Here is a 15,070-nt window from a genome sequence, read left to right as displayed (position 1 = left end):
ATAATCTTCAAACTGTTGGGGATGATTCAAAGACTTGCTGAGCAATCAGTGAGGGAGATATGCAATAAACAACCCAATTTTGCTCAATTGACTGAGTGACGTCTGATTTCGGAGGACGTTTGATTCATTTTTCGTTAGCTTGTCCAGCGTGCACTTCAGATTACTCCACCATCTGTTTGAAATCAGCCCCAGAACTTGTCAAACTTGTCAAAAAAAAGAGAACATTAGAGAAGTGAATGTCAACATTTTAGCCATGATTATTTGCACCGAGTAATTTTGCCGTCTGAGGCAGCGTTTTGGCAGAAGACAGCCTTTCGTATATGTATTTTTCTAATTGATTTATTGATTAAGCTTAGCTTGTACTGACCATTTCACTTGCCCATGCCAGATGAGTCATTACTGAGGGTTAAATGAAGCTAGATGTTTTTTTACACTGTGTTTTATGGAGTTTTTTTCTGGTTAGCTAAGGTACAGGTAGGTATAGTGTTTTGTGCATAGAAAGGTCCACGTCTAAGGCCACATTCACTAGGACACATTCATGAACATTAAGATATAAATATATTGTGTACAACAGAACATGCGTCTTGGACATTGTCTGTTCTATTCATCGCATTTCTATCTGCAACTTTCAGTATTTTAAAGGAATCCTCCTGAACCCTATTTCAGGTGACGTGTGAAGCAGGTTTTCTTGTTTGGTTTTAATTTACATTTACATTTAAGTCATTTAGCAGACGCTCTTATCCAGAGCGACTTACAAATTGGTGCATTCACCTTATGACATCCAGTAGAATAGTCACTTTACAATAGTGCATCTAAATCTTAAAGGGGGGGAGAAGGATTACTTTCCCTATCCTAGGTATTCCTTAAAGTGGTGGGGTTTCAGGTGTCTCCGGAAGGTGGTGATTGACTCCGCTGTCCTGGCGTCGTGAGGGAGTTTGTTTTCCATCCATGATGAGCTGTGGTGGTTAGGTCTAGCTGTGGTGGTTTGTCACATTCATGGCATCAGTGTCTGTCTGGCTGACTGTTTGGCTCATGAAAAGTACACAGAGAACTGTTTAGCTAAATTAGAAAATATCAACTTTGTCTGAGGTCTGCTATTGCTCTGGTGCTGTTTGATCACTTTGTATGGCTGTTTTAAGTTTGAATAAGCCTAAATGGTTGACTTCTCTCCATCACCACCTTGTTGTTTGTCAGAATCTTGAAATTACCTTTGCAAATCCCTCCATTGCTGTCAGTGGGTGACGTAGACCTTTTCAGTTGTCCATTGGTAAAAGCCTGCGCTGTGTGAGATAAGCTATAAGAACATTTCAAGATTCCTAGTCTGTTCATAGATTTGCAGACTCTTCATCTTGTGTTTTTATGCCAAAATGTGAAAAGTATAAATCACGTAATACTACATGCTTGACATCATAGTGTTGCCTGGCTCTGACATTTCAGCATGTGCAGCACCATAAGCCAGTGTGTACAAGAATACCCTCAAGATGCATACTTTGTCATTAATCAAACTGAAGTTGGCAACCGAAGATGGTGTTCGCGGTCTCTTTCAATTTATCGCCAAATAACGGGACTTCTGTGTACTGCACATGCTGTTGTGCAGTTCTGCAGCCCTGTCTAGCCAGGCAAATATAATCCATCTGAGCACAGTTGGTGTGAGGCCAGCCTCGCTCTGCCTCCTCTCTGTGGGATGTTCAGGCTGATGTTATTAGGAGGAATGTTTCTCCTCCTCCCAGCTCTAAGAGATGTGCTCACTGTTCATTGCAGGGCTTTCAGCCATGTATCTAGAACAGCTGAGACACCATCGAAACCCACTTAAACCTTCAGGTTCCACAGCTCCTAACCTCTTAACAGAGCTGGCTTCATCTGCAGAAGTGGACATTCAGTCTTCAGTCTCTCCCCTCCCCCTAAGAGTAGCTTGGCTATGATTGGCATGCACTATGTTAACTCACTGTATAATTCAGTGCTTGTATGTACACTACCGGTCAAAAGTTTTAGAACACCTACTCATTCAAGTGTTTTTTAAATGTTTTACTATTTTCTACATTATAGAATAATAGTAAAGACATCAAACCTATGAAATAACACATGGAATCATGTAGTAACCAAAAAAGTGTTAAACAAATAAAGATATACTTTATATTTGAGATTCTTCAAATAGCCAAATTCTTCTTTGCCTTGATGACAGCTTTGCACACTATTGGCATTCTCTCAACCAGCTTCACCTGGAATTATTTACCAACAGTCTTGAAGGAGTTCCCACATATGCTGAGCACTCTGAGCACATTTTACTTCACTCTGCTGTTTGACTCATCCCAAACCATCGTAATTGCGTTTAGGTCGGGGGATTGTGGAGGCTAGGTCATCTGATGCAGGTCATCTGATGCAGCACTCTCTTTCTTAGTCAAATAGCCCTTACACAGCCTGGAGGTGTATTGGGTCATTGTCCTGTTGAAAAACAAATTATAGTCCCACTTAGCCCAAACCAGATGGGATGGCGTATACCTGCAGAATGCTGTGGTAGCCATGCTGGTTAAGTGTGCCTTGGGTCCTAAATATATCACAGACAGTGTCAACAGCAAAGCACCCCCCACTCCAAAACAACACCTCCTCCATGCTGTACAGTGGGAAATATACATGTGGAGATCATCCGTTCACCCACACTGCGTCTTACAAAGACGAGGCGTTTGGAACCAAAAATCTCCAATTTGGACTCCAGACCAAAGGACAAAGTTCCACCGGTCTAATGTCCATTGCTTGTGTTTCTTGGCCCAATCAAGTCTCTTCTTATTGGTGTCCATTAGTAGTGGTTTCTTTGCAGCAATTCGACCACGAAGGCCTCATTCACACAGTCTCCTCTGAACAGTTGATGTTGAGATGTGTCTGTTACTTGAACTCTGAAGTATTTATTTGGCTGCAATTTCTGAGGCTGGTAATAAACTTGTCCTCTGCAGCAGAGGTAACTCTGGATCTTTCGTTCCTCCGGTCGTCATGAGAGCCAGTTTCATCATAGTGCTTGATGGTTTTGGCTACTGCGCCGGAATCAATTTTCCGTATTGACTGGCCTTCATGACTTAAAGTAATGATGGACTGTCATTTCCTTTTGCTTATTTGAGCTGTTCTTGCCATAATATGGACTTGATCTTTTACCAAATAGGGCTATCTTCTTTATACCACCCCGACCCTTTCACAACACAACTGCATTAAGAAGTTAAGAAATTCCACAAATTAACCTTTAAGGCACACCTGTTAATTGAAATGCATGAAGGGACCAAATCCCCAATACACTTTACGACACTTCAGAACTGACTGATAATGAAAGCAAACACAGTACAGTATCTTAGTACAAGTATGACAAGGATAGTTCAGTTAAGACAAGTGCTAGGTCTTCCTACCGGTTCTATCAGCAGGGATCGTAAATATTTAAATGGACTTTAGTGTTACTCTGGCAGACTCTTCTTGAGGAATCCTATCTGTGTTCTCTTAACCGATGCATTCTCTGCTTGCTTCTACAGTAGTTGAAGCTTGTCATGACCCCACATATTCCTACATAACCCTAACAGCTGTGTCTTATACGTTTCCTGATCTCTGAAGAGCACTCCAAAGATACTCTTCTACTCTCTTCCATACCCTCTTCTACTCTCAAGTTCTACAGTACCCTGTCCCAACTGAAGCTGCAGCATCCTCAGAGAAGAGGGGACATTTTTGGTTGAACTTTGCTCCTCTGCTCCAGCCTGCCTTCCACAAACTAGCCTGAAAGAGCCTCCAGTCTGGCTGCTGCCTGCTAATGCCCCCTGGCAGTGCATGTATGGCTCAGTGAGGGGGAACAGTTGCTGTGCGGTTATATCATGCCAACTGAGATGGATGTTCCTCTGAGCTCTCTGCATTCACACCTGCTTTCTCCCACAATTGGCTCCCAGACCTGAAATGGCCCTGAATCACAAAGATTACATAATGGGAGTCAGGCAGGCCAAAAACTAGAATATAATTTACTGTAGTAGTCTACTACTGTACCAGATCAGATAAATGATGTACTGGATAGATTGCTGTTCATAACAGGGCGTGCATACTACAGTGTCATATGTAAAAGCAGAGCACAGCAGGGAAGTTTTAGTGGCCTACACACGATTCCCCATAATGTGAAAGTGGAATTATGTTTTTCAATTTTTTTAAAACAAATTACTTAAATATAAAAGATTAAATGTCTTGAGTCAATAAGTATTCAACCCCTTTGTTATTGCAAGCCTAAATAAGTTAATTAAAAAGTTATTAATTATACTACGAAGATACGGGCATCCTTCCTAACCAGAGCATTTGAGCGGTTGGAAATCCCGCACCGCTAGAAACCACTCTGTGCTCACAGGGAGAAAAAAACTGCCACTCCAAATTCGCTCCATTCATTAACATCCATCTAGTTTTGTGACTTCCTGGACCTACCAATAGTTTAAGTATTGAAACCCAACCATATGGCTTTGAATGAAAAGTATTTGAATAAACATGAAAAGGTAATGTAAGAACAGTCTTATTTTCAAATAGGCTACATGTTATATTAAACAGCATATAAACACTAAATAGGTCAGGAGCCAGACAGGGAGCCTAAGGAACGGAAATTAATTAGCTATATTATTTAAATTACTTCAAAGCTATAGCCTACAAAGAAATGCATTTGAGAGTGCGACATGACCGGCTGGTAGGAACATAAAGCGCAGCATTTAAACAGCATTTTGTTGTATTAAATTATTGTCTATAAATGGCACATATAGGCTGTAACTTACTTAGAATTAAATACAAATTAAACACAAAATTACTTATTAATGCCTTTTGAATTCATTTTTAGTAACACGAATTTTGGCCAGTCTGTGGCTTCAGGCGCATGCGATTGTGCCTGGATAGCTGGCCAGCAGCGGAAAATATCCTCTCCACATTTGCAGAGCCACTGGGGATGCTAAACACCCTTTTGGCCACTCTTGCCAGGCTGGGCAAAGATGCAGAGTGGTTTTTATTTTTTTCTATAGATAAGGTTTTTAGTCAAAATAAGCCAATCAAAATGGAAACCACCTTGAATGTGGAAATATGCCAAAATCAATTATGGCCTGTTGTTTATTTTTGTTCTATTATTTATACAAAACATTTAAAATATCTGATTTTTGGTTTATAAATACTTTGCCACAATGATGCACTTATCTACCTTTCTTTTAGCATGTGCACATAGTAAGTACACCATCATGCTTTTGGGATAAGTGTCTTTTCAGATTCCACAATGATTCTTTAATTGTGGACACTACCCTTTATTTAACTAGGGAAGTCTGTTAAGAACCATTTCTTATTTACAATGACGGCCAAACCCGGACGACGCTGGGCCAATTGTGCGCTGCCCTATGGGACTCCCAATCACGGCCAGATGTGACCAGGTCTCTCTTGGAAAAGAGATTATCTCAATGAGTAAAACCTGTATAAATAAAGGTTAAATAAAAAATGTGATGCAGCCTGGATTCGAACCAGGGACTGCAGTGATGCCTCTTGAACTGAGATGCAGTGCCTTAGACCTCTGCGCCACTCGGGAGCCCAAACATCACCGCACTCCCTCTCTGGGTCTTCATCTTTGTAAGTCACCTTGATTTAACACCCGTGTCTTTCGTCAGTTTCTTAATGAAAATATTAAGTGAACTCCATGACGGTAGCTAAAGCAAGGGGCTATAGCAGCACACAAGTAGCCTACAAATGCATGCTGAGGTGGGCGTGCCCTGAGGTTGTGAAGTGAGTGCTACTGGAGCAAAATTAGAGCGGGCAAGAAGGACAACGTTTCAGACTTTGGGAATTGGGCACGACGCTCCACTCAGCTGACATACTCTGTTCCTAACTCAGTTGTCGGAGAGGAAGGAAACCGCTCAGAGATTTCCCCATGAGGCAAATGGTGACTTGTTAAAACTAAGTTTAATGGCTGTGATAGAAAACTGAGGATCGATGAACAACATTGTTGTTACTCCACAGTATTAACCTAATTGACAGAGTGAAAAGAAGGAAGCCTGTACATAATTCAAATATTCCCAAACATGCATCCTGATTGCAACAAGGCATTAAAGTAATTCACCTTTTGTCCCGAATTCAAGGTGTTATGTTTGGGGCAAATCCAATACAACACTTTACTGAGGACCACTCTCCATATTTCCAAGCATTGAGGGGGCTGCATCATGTTAGGGGTGTGCTTGTAATCGTTAAGGACTTTTCATGATAAACAAGACACGGAATAGAGCTAAGCACAGGCAAAATCCTAGAGGAAAACCTGGTTCAGTCTGTTTTCCATCTTTCCAATTCCCCTTTCAATAACCTAAAACACAAGGCCAAATCTACACAGGAGTTGCTTACCAAGAAGATATGTTCCTGAGTTGCAGAGTTACTGTTTTATATAAAATCTGCTTAAAAATGGTTGTCTAGCAATGATCAACAACCAATTTGTAGAGATTGAAGAATTGTTTAAATAATAATGGGCAAATATTGAACAATCCAGATGTGCAAAGCTCTTAGACTTACCAAGAAAGACTCTGGATATTAAAAATGTTGGTACATATGTGTCTTATATCGGCTGAAAGCTTCAATTCTTGTTAATCTAACTGCACCGCCTGATTTACAGTAGCTATTACAGCAAAAGCATGCCATGAGATTGTTTGAGGATGGCGCCACACATCAAAATATTTTTCCACCGGCACAGGTTTCATACATTCACAAATAACGATTAAATATTCACTTACTTTTTGAAAATCTTCCTCTGATTTGACATCCAAAGGGTCCCAGCTATACCATGTAGTGTTGTTCTGTTCGATAAAATCCTTCTTTTATTTCCCAAAAGGTCTGTTTAGTTGGCACCATCTATTTGAGTAATCCACTCGTTCAACATGCAGAGAAAGGAATCTGAAAACCCTAAACTTTGTTTCAACAAGTCAAAATACGTTTCTATTTACTCCCCAGTTACCCTAAAATGTAATCAAACTATAATATTTCTTATGGAAAGAAGTATGTTCAATAGGAAACCGATTTTATCAGGTGCGTTCTGTCTTAATGGCACACACAAACATGAATTTCCAAGACTGTGTCCCTGTACTAAAACTTATTATTTCTTATTAGTTTTTGAAGTTACAAACCTTAACTGTGCATTTATTGACACATGGGGAGCACACCCTGTGGAAGCCATAGGAATTGCATCCAGGGAGCTAATTTTCAATATGACCTTTTACTTGCCTTTCTAAGAGGATGGTCTCTCAACAACAATAAAACATTTCCGGTTGGTTTTTCTTTGGATTTTCTCCTACCATATCTATTGTGTTATATTCTCCTACATTATTTTAACATTTCCACAAACCTCAGTGTTTTCTTTCCAATGGTACCAATTATATGTATAAGCCTGGCTTCAGGGCCTGAGCAACAGGCAGTTTACTTTGGGCACAACATTTAGGTGGAAATTGAGAAAAAAAAGGCGCCTAGGCCTAAGAAGTCAGAACGCATAATCATGCTCTAAAATAAATGCATTACATTTTTCTTAATTGCTGGTGATTCACAGGACATTAAGTACTCATTCATGTTCATCTGTCTAAATATATAGAATTTTGTTAAGATATGAGAATTACTTTGATAAGTTAATATGATCAAATGTTGAGCATCTAAATGCTTTTCTTTGCCACAGCCACCTGTACATTTTGGGCTGACTGAGGGGACCAGTCGCCCAGACCAGATGCTGATCGCGTTTTGTAAATCAAGGGCTTCTGGACAGGACTTCAGTAGCTTGCTCTCTGTCCATACCATCCCGCCTGTTTGTTTATTTACTGCTAATCTTGGCAAGAGGCCTTCTTGAGTTATTACCAAGCCAGCCCACGTTGTGTTACAGGCTTGCAGCACTGCAGTGTGTCACCGTTTGGCTTGGCCCATGCTCTCATTGTCAGCCCGGCCATATTTCCCAACAGTTTGTTATGGAGGCAGACGAGAATGATCAAATGTGCTATATGCTGAGGCCAAAGGCTCCCGCAGTGTGGGGAATCTTTACTGGCTTTGTGCAGGCACACAACTCCTGTGTGTTCTAACACGGATGGAAATCCCTTTAGGCTGTTTAGTCACTGACTGTCCTTCTGCTTTTGTTTCTGCTGTGAGATCAGAATGGCAGCCACTCCCCAATTGACATTTCCTCTCCATCACATTCCGTTCTGTGAATCCTCACATAACTTATTGTTGTGGATCCAATGACGCACCTGGCGATGATTGGAATGTTCAAGAGCACCTGCATCAGGTTTTGTAGTCTAGACAGTTTCTTTCAGTTTATCCTGATGGTAGTAGACAAGGAGACAACAACGTATTTTGTCCATTAGATTGTATCAAACATGCTGTTTTTTTTTGTATATGGGTGTAATTTATACTCTGTGGTTAACCCAAAATACCACGCAGACTGTCTGACTCTTGAGAAGGTCTAATGCATGATTAAACATACAAGTTGTGAAGTTATTTGAATCGCTGTGAGCCCTAAGCTGAATAAAACATGTCCTCTGTCCTTCCCCTGTCTATCTGGTTTGGGTAAGTAGCCTACGTTCTAAGTTCTTGAATGTAAATTGAATGATGGTGAACGGTCTGTCATAGGATCACTGTTCCTTTTTCTTCATCAAGATGCTTTTGACAAACTCACTTACATTTTTAAAAGCTTCTCGAAGCAGCGCAATGCTAGGTCAGGGGCATCTCGTTGCCAGAGTAACATGATGATGCAAATCATGCATTTGTAATTCCACAGTTAACCCTGAACGAATAAATCAATAACCCCAACTGGGAACTAGGAAGACTAAAGTATTATTAAAGCTTTTTCTAACCATTTGCTTTCAGAATTAGTCTGGGAAATGTGCTTAGCATTCTCGGTTTAAACTACTCAGACATGTCATTGAGGAACACTGCTATTTGTGAAACATGGGGGTGAGCATTTTCTATGTTTAGATCATCCTTTTCTGAGGAGAGCAAGAATATATTTTCCACTGAATGTAAAAAAGTTGCCTTCACTATTTTTGTTTCTCTATTCATGTGTCTTTGTGTTTCTTTGGCAGGATGACTGGAACGCTATTGACTCATCAAATCAGGCCCAGGCCCACAGCAACACAGATGACAAAACCCACAGTCTGGAGACACTCCCCCCAGGTAAGAGCCAGATATCCCAGCCCTGCCAGGCATCCCACAGCGCCATCCATTCTGATTATCCCTTCCATTTACACACAGGCGCAGGAGAGTCCTGTTGAGAAAATGAATCGACATGCTGTTCAAGCTACTTTGCAATAGAGCAGGGTGTCAGCTGTGGCTCTGTTTAAAACTAGTAAACTACCTTTACTGTTCATAAGGTCAGGGCTAATTATGCAAGGTGTGTGTGTATATAGAGATGCTATGAAAAGCATCTGAATTCATCTGGGTGTTTTTACAAATGTCTGATCCTTGTCCTCAGGCCAATAAACCAAGTAGAAAAGCCCCTGTCGTAACAATTTGCGAGCCCATGCGCTCAACCAAACCCGGGATCCAATTTAGCAGGGCTGCTTAATGCATTAAGCCTCAGGTGTAAGCATATGCTGACTTGATAGGCTTTTTATGCATTTAAAAAAGCAGCATGCCCTGTACGAAGATATATATATATATATATATATATTTGAGTATTTTTACCATCATAACTGTGACTGTCACATTCTTTCCTTGGCAAGGTAGTTCTTGGGGGAGAGCTGTTCCTTTTAATTTATGTCATAAACATTCCATATTTTCTATAAAGGTAGGGCAGGGAGAAAAATCATTCCCATCTGCTTTTGTTTCCTGTATTTTATGTGGAAAAGAATACCCCTATCAATATTCAATTGTGTCTTGTTTCAGTGGCTTATGCTATTTAGGTCACTCGGCTTAACACTCAAGTTTGAGTTAAACAAAGAATTTGCAGAAGGGTGCCCATTTTTAATTAAGCTCATTTCCAGATGGCCTAATGTACAATTAATCATTTTTTGACTCCAAAGTATAATGGAATGTCTGAAAATTGCCTTGTAATTAGCCTCTTCTATCTGCTATCAAATCAAACCAAATTATATTTGTCACATGCTCCAAGTACAACTGATGTAAACTTTACCATGAAATGATTCCCAACAATGCAGAGTTTAAAATAAAATGGTATTATGAGGAATAAACTAAAATACACAAGAATGGAGCTATATACAGACAGCCAGTACCAGATCAATGTGGAGAGGTACAGTGCCTTGCGAAAGTATTCGGCCCCCTTGAACTTTGCGACCTTTTGCCACATTTCAGGCTTCAAACATAAAGATATAAAACTGTATTTTTTGTGAAGAATCAACAACAAGTGGGACACAATCATGAAGTGGAACGACATTTATTGGATATTTCAAACTTTTTTAACAAATCAAAAACTGAAAAATTGGCGTGCAAAATTATTCAGCCCCTTTACTTTCAGTGCAGCAAACTCTCTCCAGAAGTTCAGTGAGGATCTCTGAATGATCCAATGTTGACCTAAATGACTAATGATGATAAATACAATCCACCTGTGTGTAATCAAGTCTCCGTATAAATGCACCTGCACTGTGATAGTCTCAGAGGTCCGTTAAAAGCGCAGAGAGCATCATGAAGAACAAGGAACACACCAGGCAGGTCCGAGATACTGTTGTGAAGAAGTTTAAAGCCGAATTTGGATACAAAAAGATTTCCCAAGCTTTAAACATCCCAAGGAGCACTGCGCAAGCGATAATATTGAAATGGAAGGAGTATCAGACCACTGCAAATCTACCAAGACCTGGCCGTCCCTCTAAACTTTCAGCTCATACAAGGAGAAGACTGATCAGAGATGCAGCCAAGAGGCCCATGATCACTCTGGATGAACTGCAGAGATCTACAGCTGAGGTGGGAGACTGTCCATAGGACAACAATCAGTCGTATATTGCACAAATCTGGCCTTTATGGAAGAGTGGCAAGAAGAAAGCCATTTCTTAAAGATATCCATAAAAAGTGTTGTTTAAAGTTTGCCACAAGCCACCTGGGAGACACACCAAACATGTGGAAGGTGCTCTGGTCAGATGAAACCAAAATTGAACTTTTTGGCAACAATGCAAAACGTTATGTTTGGCGTAAAAGCAACACAGCTCATCACCCTGAACACACCATCCCCACTGTCAAACATGGTGGTGGCAGCATCATGGTTTGGGCCTGCTTTTCTTCAGCAGGGACAGGGAAGATGGTTAAAATTGATGGGAAGATGGATGGAGCCAAATACAGGACCATTCTGGAAGAAAACCTGATGGAGTCTGCAAAAGACCTGAGACTGGGACGGAGATTTGTCTTCCAACTAGACAATGATCCAAAACATAAAGCAAAATCTACAATGGAATGGTTCAATAATAAACATATCCAGGTGTTAGAATGTCCAAGTCAAAGTCCAGACCTGAATCCAATCGAGAATCTGTGGAAAGAGCTGAAAACTGCTGTTCACAAATGCTCTCCATCCAACCTCACTGAGCTCGAGCTGTTTTGCGAGGAATGGGAAAAAATGTCAGTCTCTCGATGTGCAAAACTGATAGAGACATACCCCAAGCGACTTACAGCTGTAATCGCTGCAAAAGGTGGCGCTACAAAGTATTAACTTAAGGGGGCTGAATAATTTTGCACGCCCAATTTTTCAGTTTTTGATTTGTTAAAAAAGTTTGAAATATCCAATAAATGTCGTTCCACTTCATGATTGTGTCCCACTTGTTGTTGATTCTTCACAAAAAAATACAGTTTTATATCTTTATGTTTGAAGCCTGAAATGTGGCAAAAGGTCGCAAAGTTCAAGGGGGGCGAATACTTTCGCATGGCACTGTATGAGGTCTTTTGAGGTATACTGAACAAAAATATAAATGCAACATGTAAAGTGTTTCATGAGCTGAAATTAAAGATCCCAGAAATGTTCAATATGCACAAAAACCTTATTACTCTAAAATTCTGTGCACAAGTTTGTTAAATATAATTATTATAATTATTTGTATAACTAGGCAAGTCACTTAAGAACAAATTCTAATTTACAATGACTGCCTACACCGTTCAAACCCGGACGACGCTGGGCCAATTGTGTGCCGCCCTATGGGACTCCCAATCATGGCCGGTTGTGATACAGCCTGGATACGAACCAGGGTGTATGTAGTGACGCCTCAATCACTGCTTTGCAGTACCTTAGACTGCTGCGCCACTCGGGAGCCCATCCCTGTTAGTTAGCATTTCTTGTTTGGGATAATCCATCCACCTGATGGGTGTGGCATATCCAGAAGCTGATTAAACAGCAGTATCATTACACAGGTGCACCTTATGCCGGGGACAATTAAAGGCCACTCTAAAATGTGCAGTTTTGTCACATAACACAATGCCACAGATGTCTCAAGTTTTGGGGGAGCGTGCATTTGGCGTGCTGACTGCAGGAATGTGCACCAGAGCTGTTGCCAGATAATTTAAGGTTAATTTCTCAACCCTAAACTGCCCCAAATGTTATTTTAGAGAATTTGACAGTACATACAAAGATGATTCTTTGCTTCCAACTTTGTGGTAACAGTTTGGGGAAGGCCCTTTCCTGTTTCAGCATGACAAGGCCGTGCACAAAGTGAGGTCCATACAGAAATGGTTTGTCGAGATCAGTGTAGATGAACTTGACTGGCCTGCACAGGTTCTTGACCTCAACCCCATCGAACACCTTTGGGATGAATTGGAGCGCAGATTGCGAGCCAGGCCAAATCGCCCAACATCAGTGCCCGACCTCACTAATGCTCTTGTGGCTGAATGGAAGCAAGTACCTGCAGCAATGTTCCAACATCTAGTAGAAAGCCTTCCCAGAAGAGGGGTGGCTGTTATAGCAGCAAAGGAATGACCAACTCCATATTAATGCCCATGATTTTGGATTGAGATGTTCGACAGCTAGGTGTCCACATACATCATTTTTTATTGTTTTACTGCTACAGTCGAGCTGAAGAGAAAACAAGTCGTTTTTTTTGCCTCAAGTTTGTATTAAATTAATTTCATAAAGCTCTGAACTTCATTAGGTCGATGTGAAGTCTCAGCAAAGTCTTGCTTGTTTCTTGTTTCTTGATCTTGTGTGTGTGTGTGAGCATGTCTGGATTGAAGCATTGTGGAGGTCACAGCCTGGCGGCTCCATTCTCTTCCGAGAAGCTAATTATACTGATGACGGCTGTATCCTGCTCTGCTGCAGGTCCTTTTCTCTCCCTCTTAACTTCTGTACAGAACATGCTTCATTTGTCTTTGATTGAGAATGCTGCTGTGTATTCTCAGTCCCTGTAGGAATGTCTTTCTCCACGAATGGTGCTTTTAATTATTATGATGCTGCTAGCTGTTTCTCTGGCTACCACTTTGTGCTTTTTGCAGTACTGTTGTGTACAGTGTGTTATGTGCTGTGAATGAGTTTCCTCTTGGATCAAGATGAGAAGACCACTCAATTTTAGAGTAATCATTCTTACCTATTGACAATGCTATTATATGAACTGATTTGATATGTGAGGAATCTGCTGCACAGCACACCAGCCCATAGACACAATTAGCCTCTGTCTGCCTCCACTATGGCTGCTCTGCTCAAGAAGTGCATTGGAAGTTATAAGGCCTAGTTGATGGCCTATACAGTGCATTCCACATTGTTACGTTACAGCCTTATTCTAAAATGTATTAAATATTTGATTTTCTCAATCTACACACAATACCCCATAATGACAAAGTGAAAACAGGTTTTTAGAAATGTTTGCAAATGTATTAAAAAGAAAAACAGATGCCTTATTTACGTAAGTATTCAGACCCTTTGCTATGAGACTGGAAATTGTGCTCCGGTGCATCCTGTTCCCATTGATCATCCGTGAGATGTTTCTACAACTTGATTGGAGTCCACCTGTGGTAAATTCAATTGATTGGACATGATTTGGAAAGGCACACACCTGTCTTTATTAAGTCCCACATTTGACAGTGCATGTCAGAGCAAAAACCAAGCCATGAGGTCAAAGGAATTGTCTTTAGAGCTCCGAGACAGGATTGTGTCGAGGCACAGATCTTGCGAAGGATACCAAACAATTTCTGCAGTATTGAAGGTCCCCAAGAACACAGTGGCCTCCATCATTCTTAAATGGAAGAAGTTTGGAACCACCAAGGCTCTTACAGCTGGCCGCCTGGCCAAACTGAGCAATCTGAGGAGAAGGGCCTTGGTCAGGGAGGTGAACCCGATTTGTCACTCTGACAGAGCTCTAGAGTTCCTCTGTGGAGATGGTTGTCCTTCTGGAAGATTCTCCTATCTCTGCAGCACTCCACCAATCAGGCCTTTATGGTAGAGTGGCCAGACGGAAACCACTCCTCGGTAAAAGACACATGGCAGCCCGCTTGGAGTTTGCCAAAAGGCACCTAAAGGACTCTCAGACCATGAGAAACAACATTCTCTGTTCTGATTCAACTGAAATTGAACTCTTTGGCCTGAATGCCAAGCGTCACGTCAGGCGTAAACCTGGCACCATCCCTAAGGTGAAGCATGGTAGTTGCTGCATAATGCTGTGGGGATGTTTTTCAGTGGCAGGGACTGGGAGATGAGTCAGGATCGAGGCAAAGATGAACGGAGCAAAGTACAGAGAGATCCTTGATGAAAACCTGCTCCAGAGCGCTCAGGACCTCAGACTGGGGCAAAGGTTCACCTTCCAACAGGACAATGACCCGAAGCACACAACCAAGACAACACAGGAGTGGCTTCAGGACAAGTCTCTGAATGTCCTTGAGTGGCCCAGCCAGAGCCCGGACTTGAACCCGATCGAACATCTCTGGAGAGACCTGAAAATAGCTGTGCAGCGATGCTCCCCATCCAAACTGACAGAGCTTGAGAGGATCTGCAGAGAGTAGGAGAAACTCCCCAAATACAGGTGTGCCAAGCTTGTAACGTCATGCCCAAGAAGACTTGAGTGAAGGGTCTGAATACTTATGTAAATGTGATATCATTTTAAAATGTTTAATACATTTGCAAACATTTCTAAAAACACGTTTTGCTTCGTCATTATGGGGGTATTGTATG

The 15,070-nt window shown here is 41.3% G+C and overlaps 1 protein-coding gene across 3 annotated transcripts in view; it reads left to right on the top strand.

Annotated features, from left to right (window-relative positions):
- The window catches only part of galnt2 (UDP-N-acetyl-alpha-D-galactosamine:polypeptide N-acetylgalactosaminyltransferase 2), a 102,555-nt gene that overhangs the window by 53,003 nt on the left and 34,482 nt on the right, over positions 1 to 15,070 (top strand). For all 3 annotated transcript variants that reach the window (XM_035801178.2, XM_035801175.2, XM_035801177.2), the window contains exon 2: positions 9,066 to 9,156. In XM_035801178.2, the coding sequence (XP_035657071.1) occupies positions 9,066 to 9,156 (91 nt within the window). The remainder of the gene's footprint in view (positions 1 to 9,065; positions 9,157 to 15,070) is intronic.

Source organism: Oncorhynchus keta, chromosome 24 (assembly GCF_023373465.1).
Source record: "Oncorhynchus keta strain PuntledgeMale-10-30-2019 chromosome 24, Oket_V2, whole genome shotgun sequence".
NCBI lineage: Eukaryota > Metazoa > Chordata > Actinopteri > Salmoniformes > Salmonidae > Oncorhynchus > Oncorhynchus keta.
This window is presented reverse-complemented; position numbering and strand designations above follow the sequence as displayed.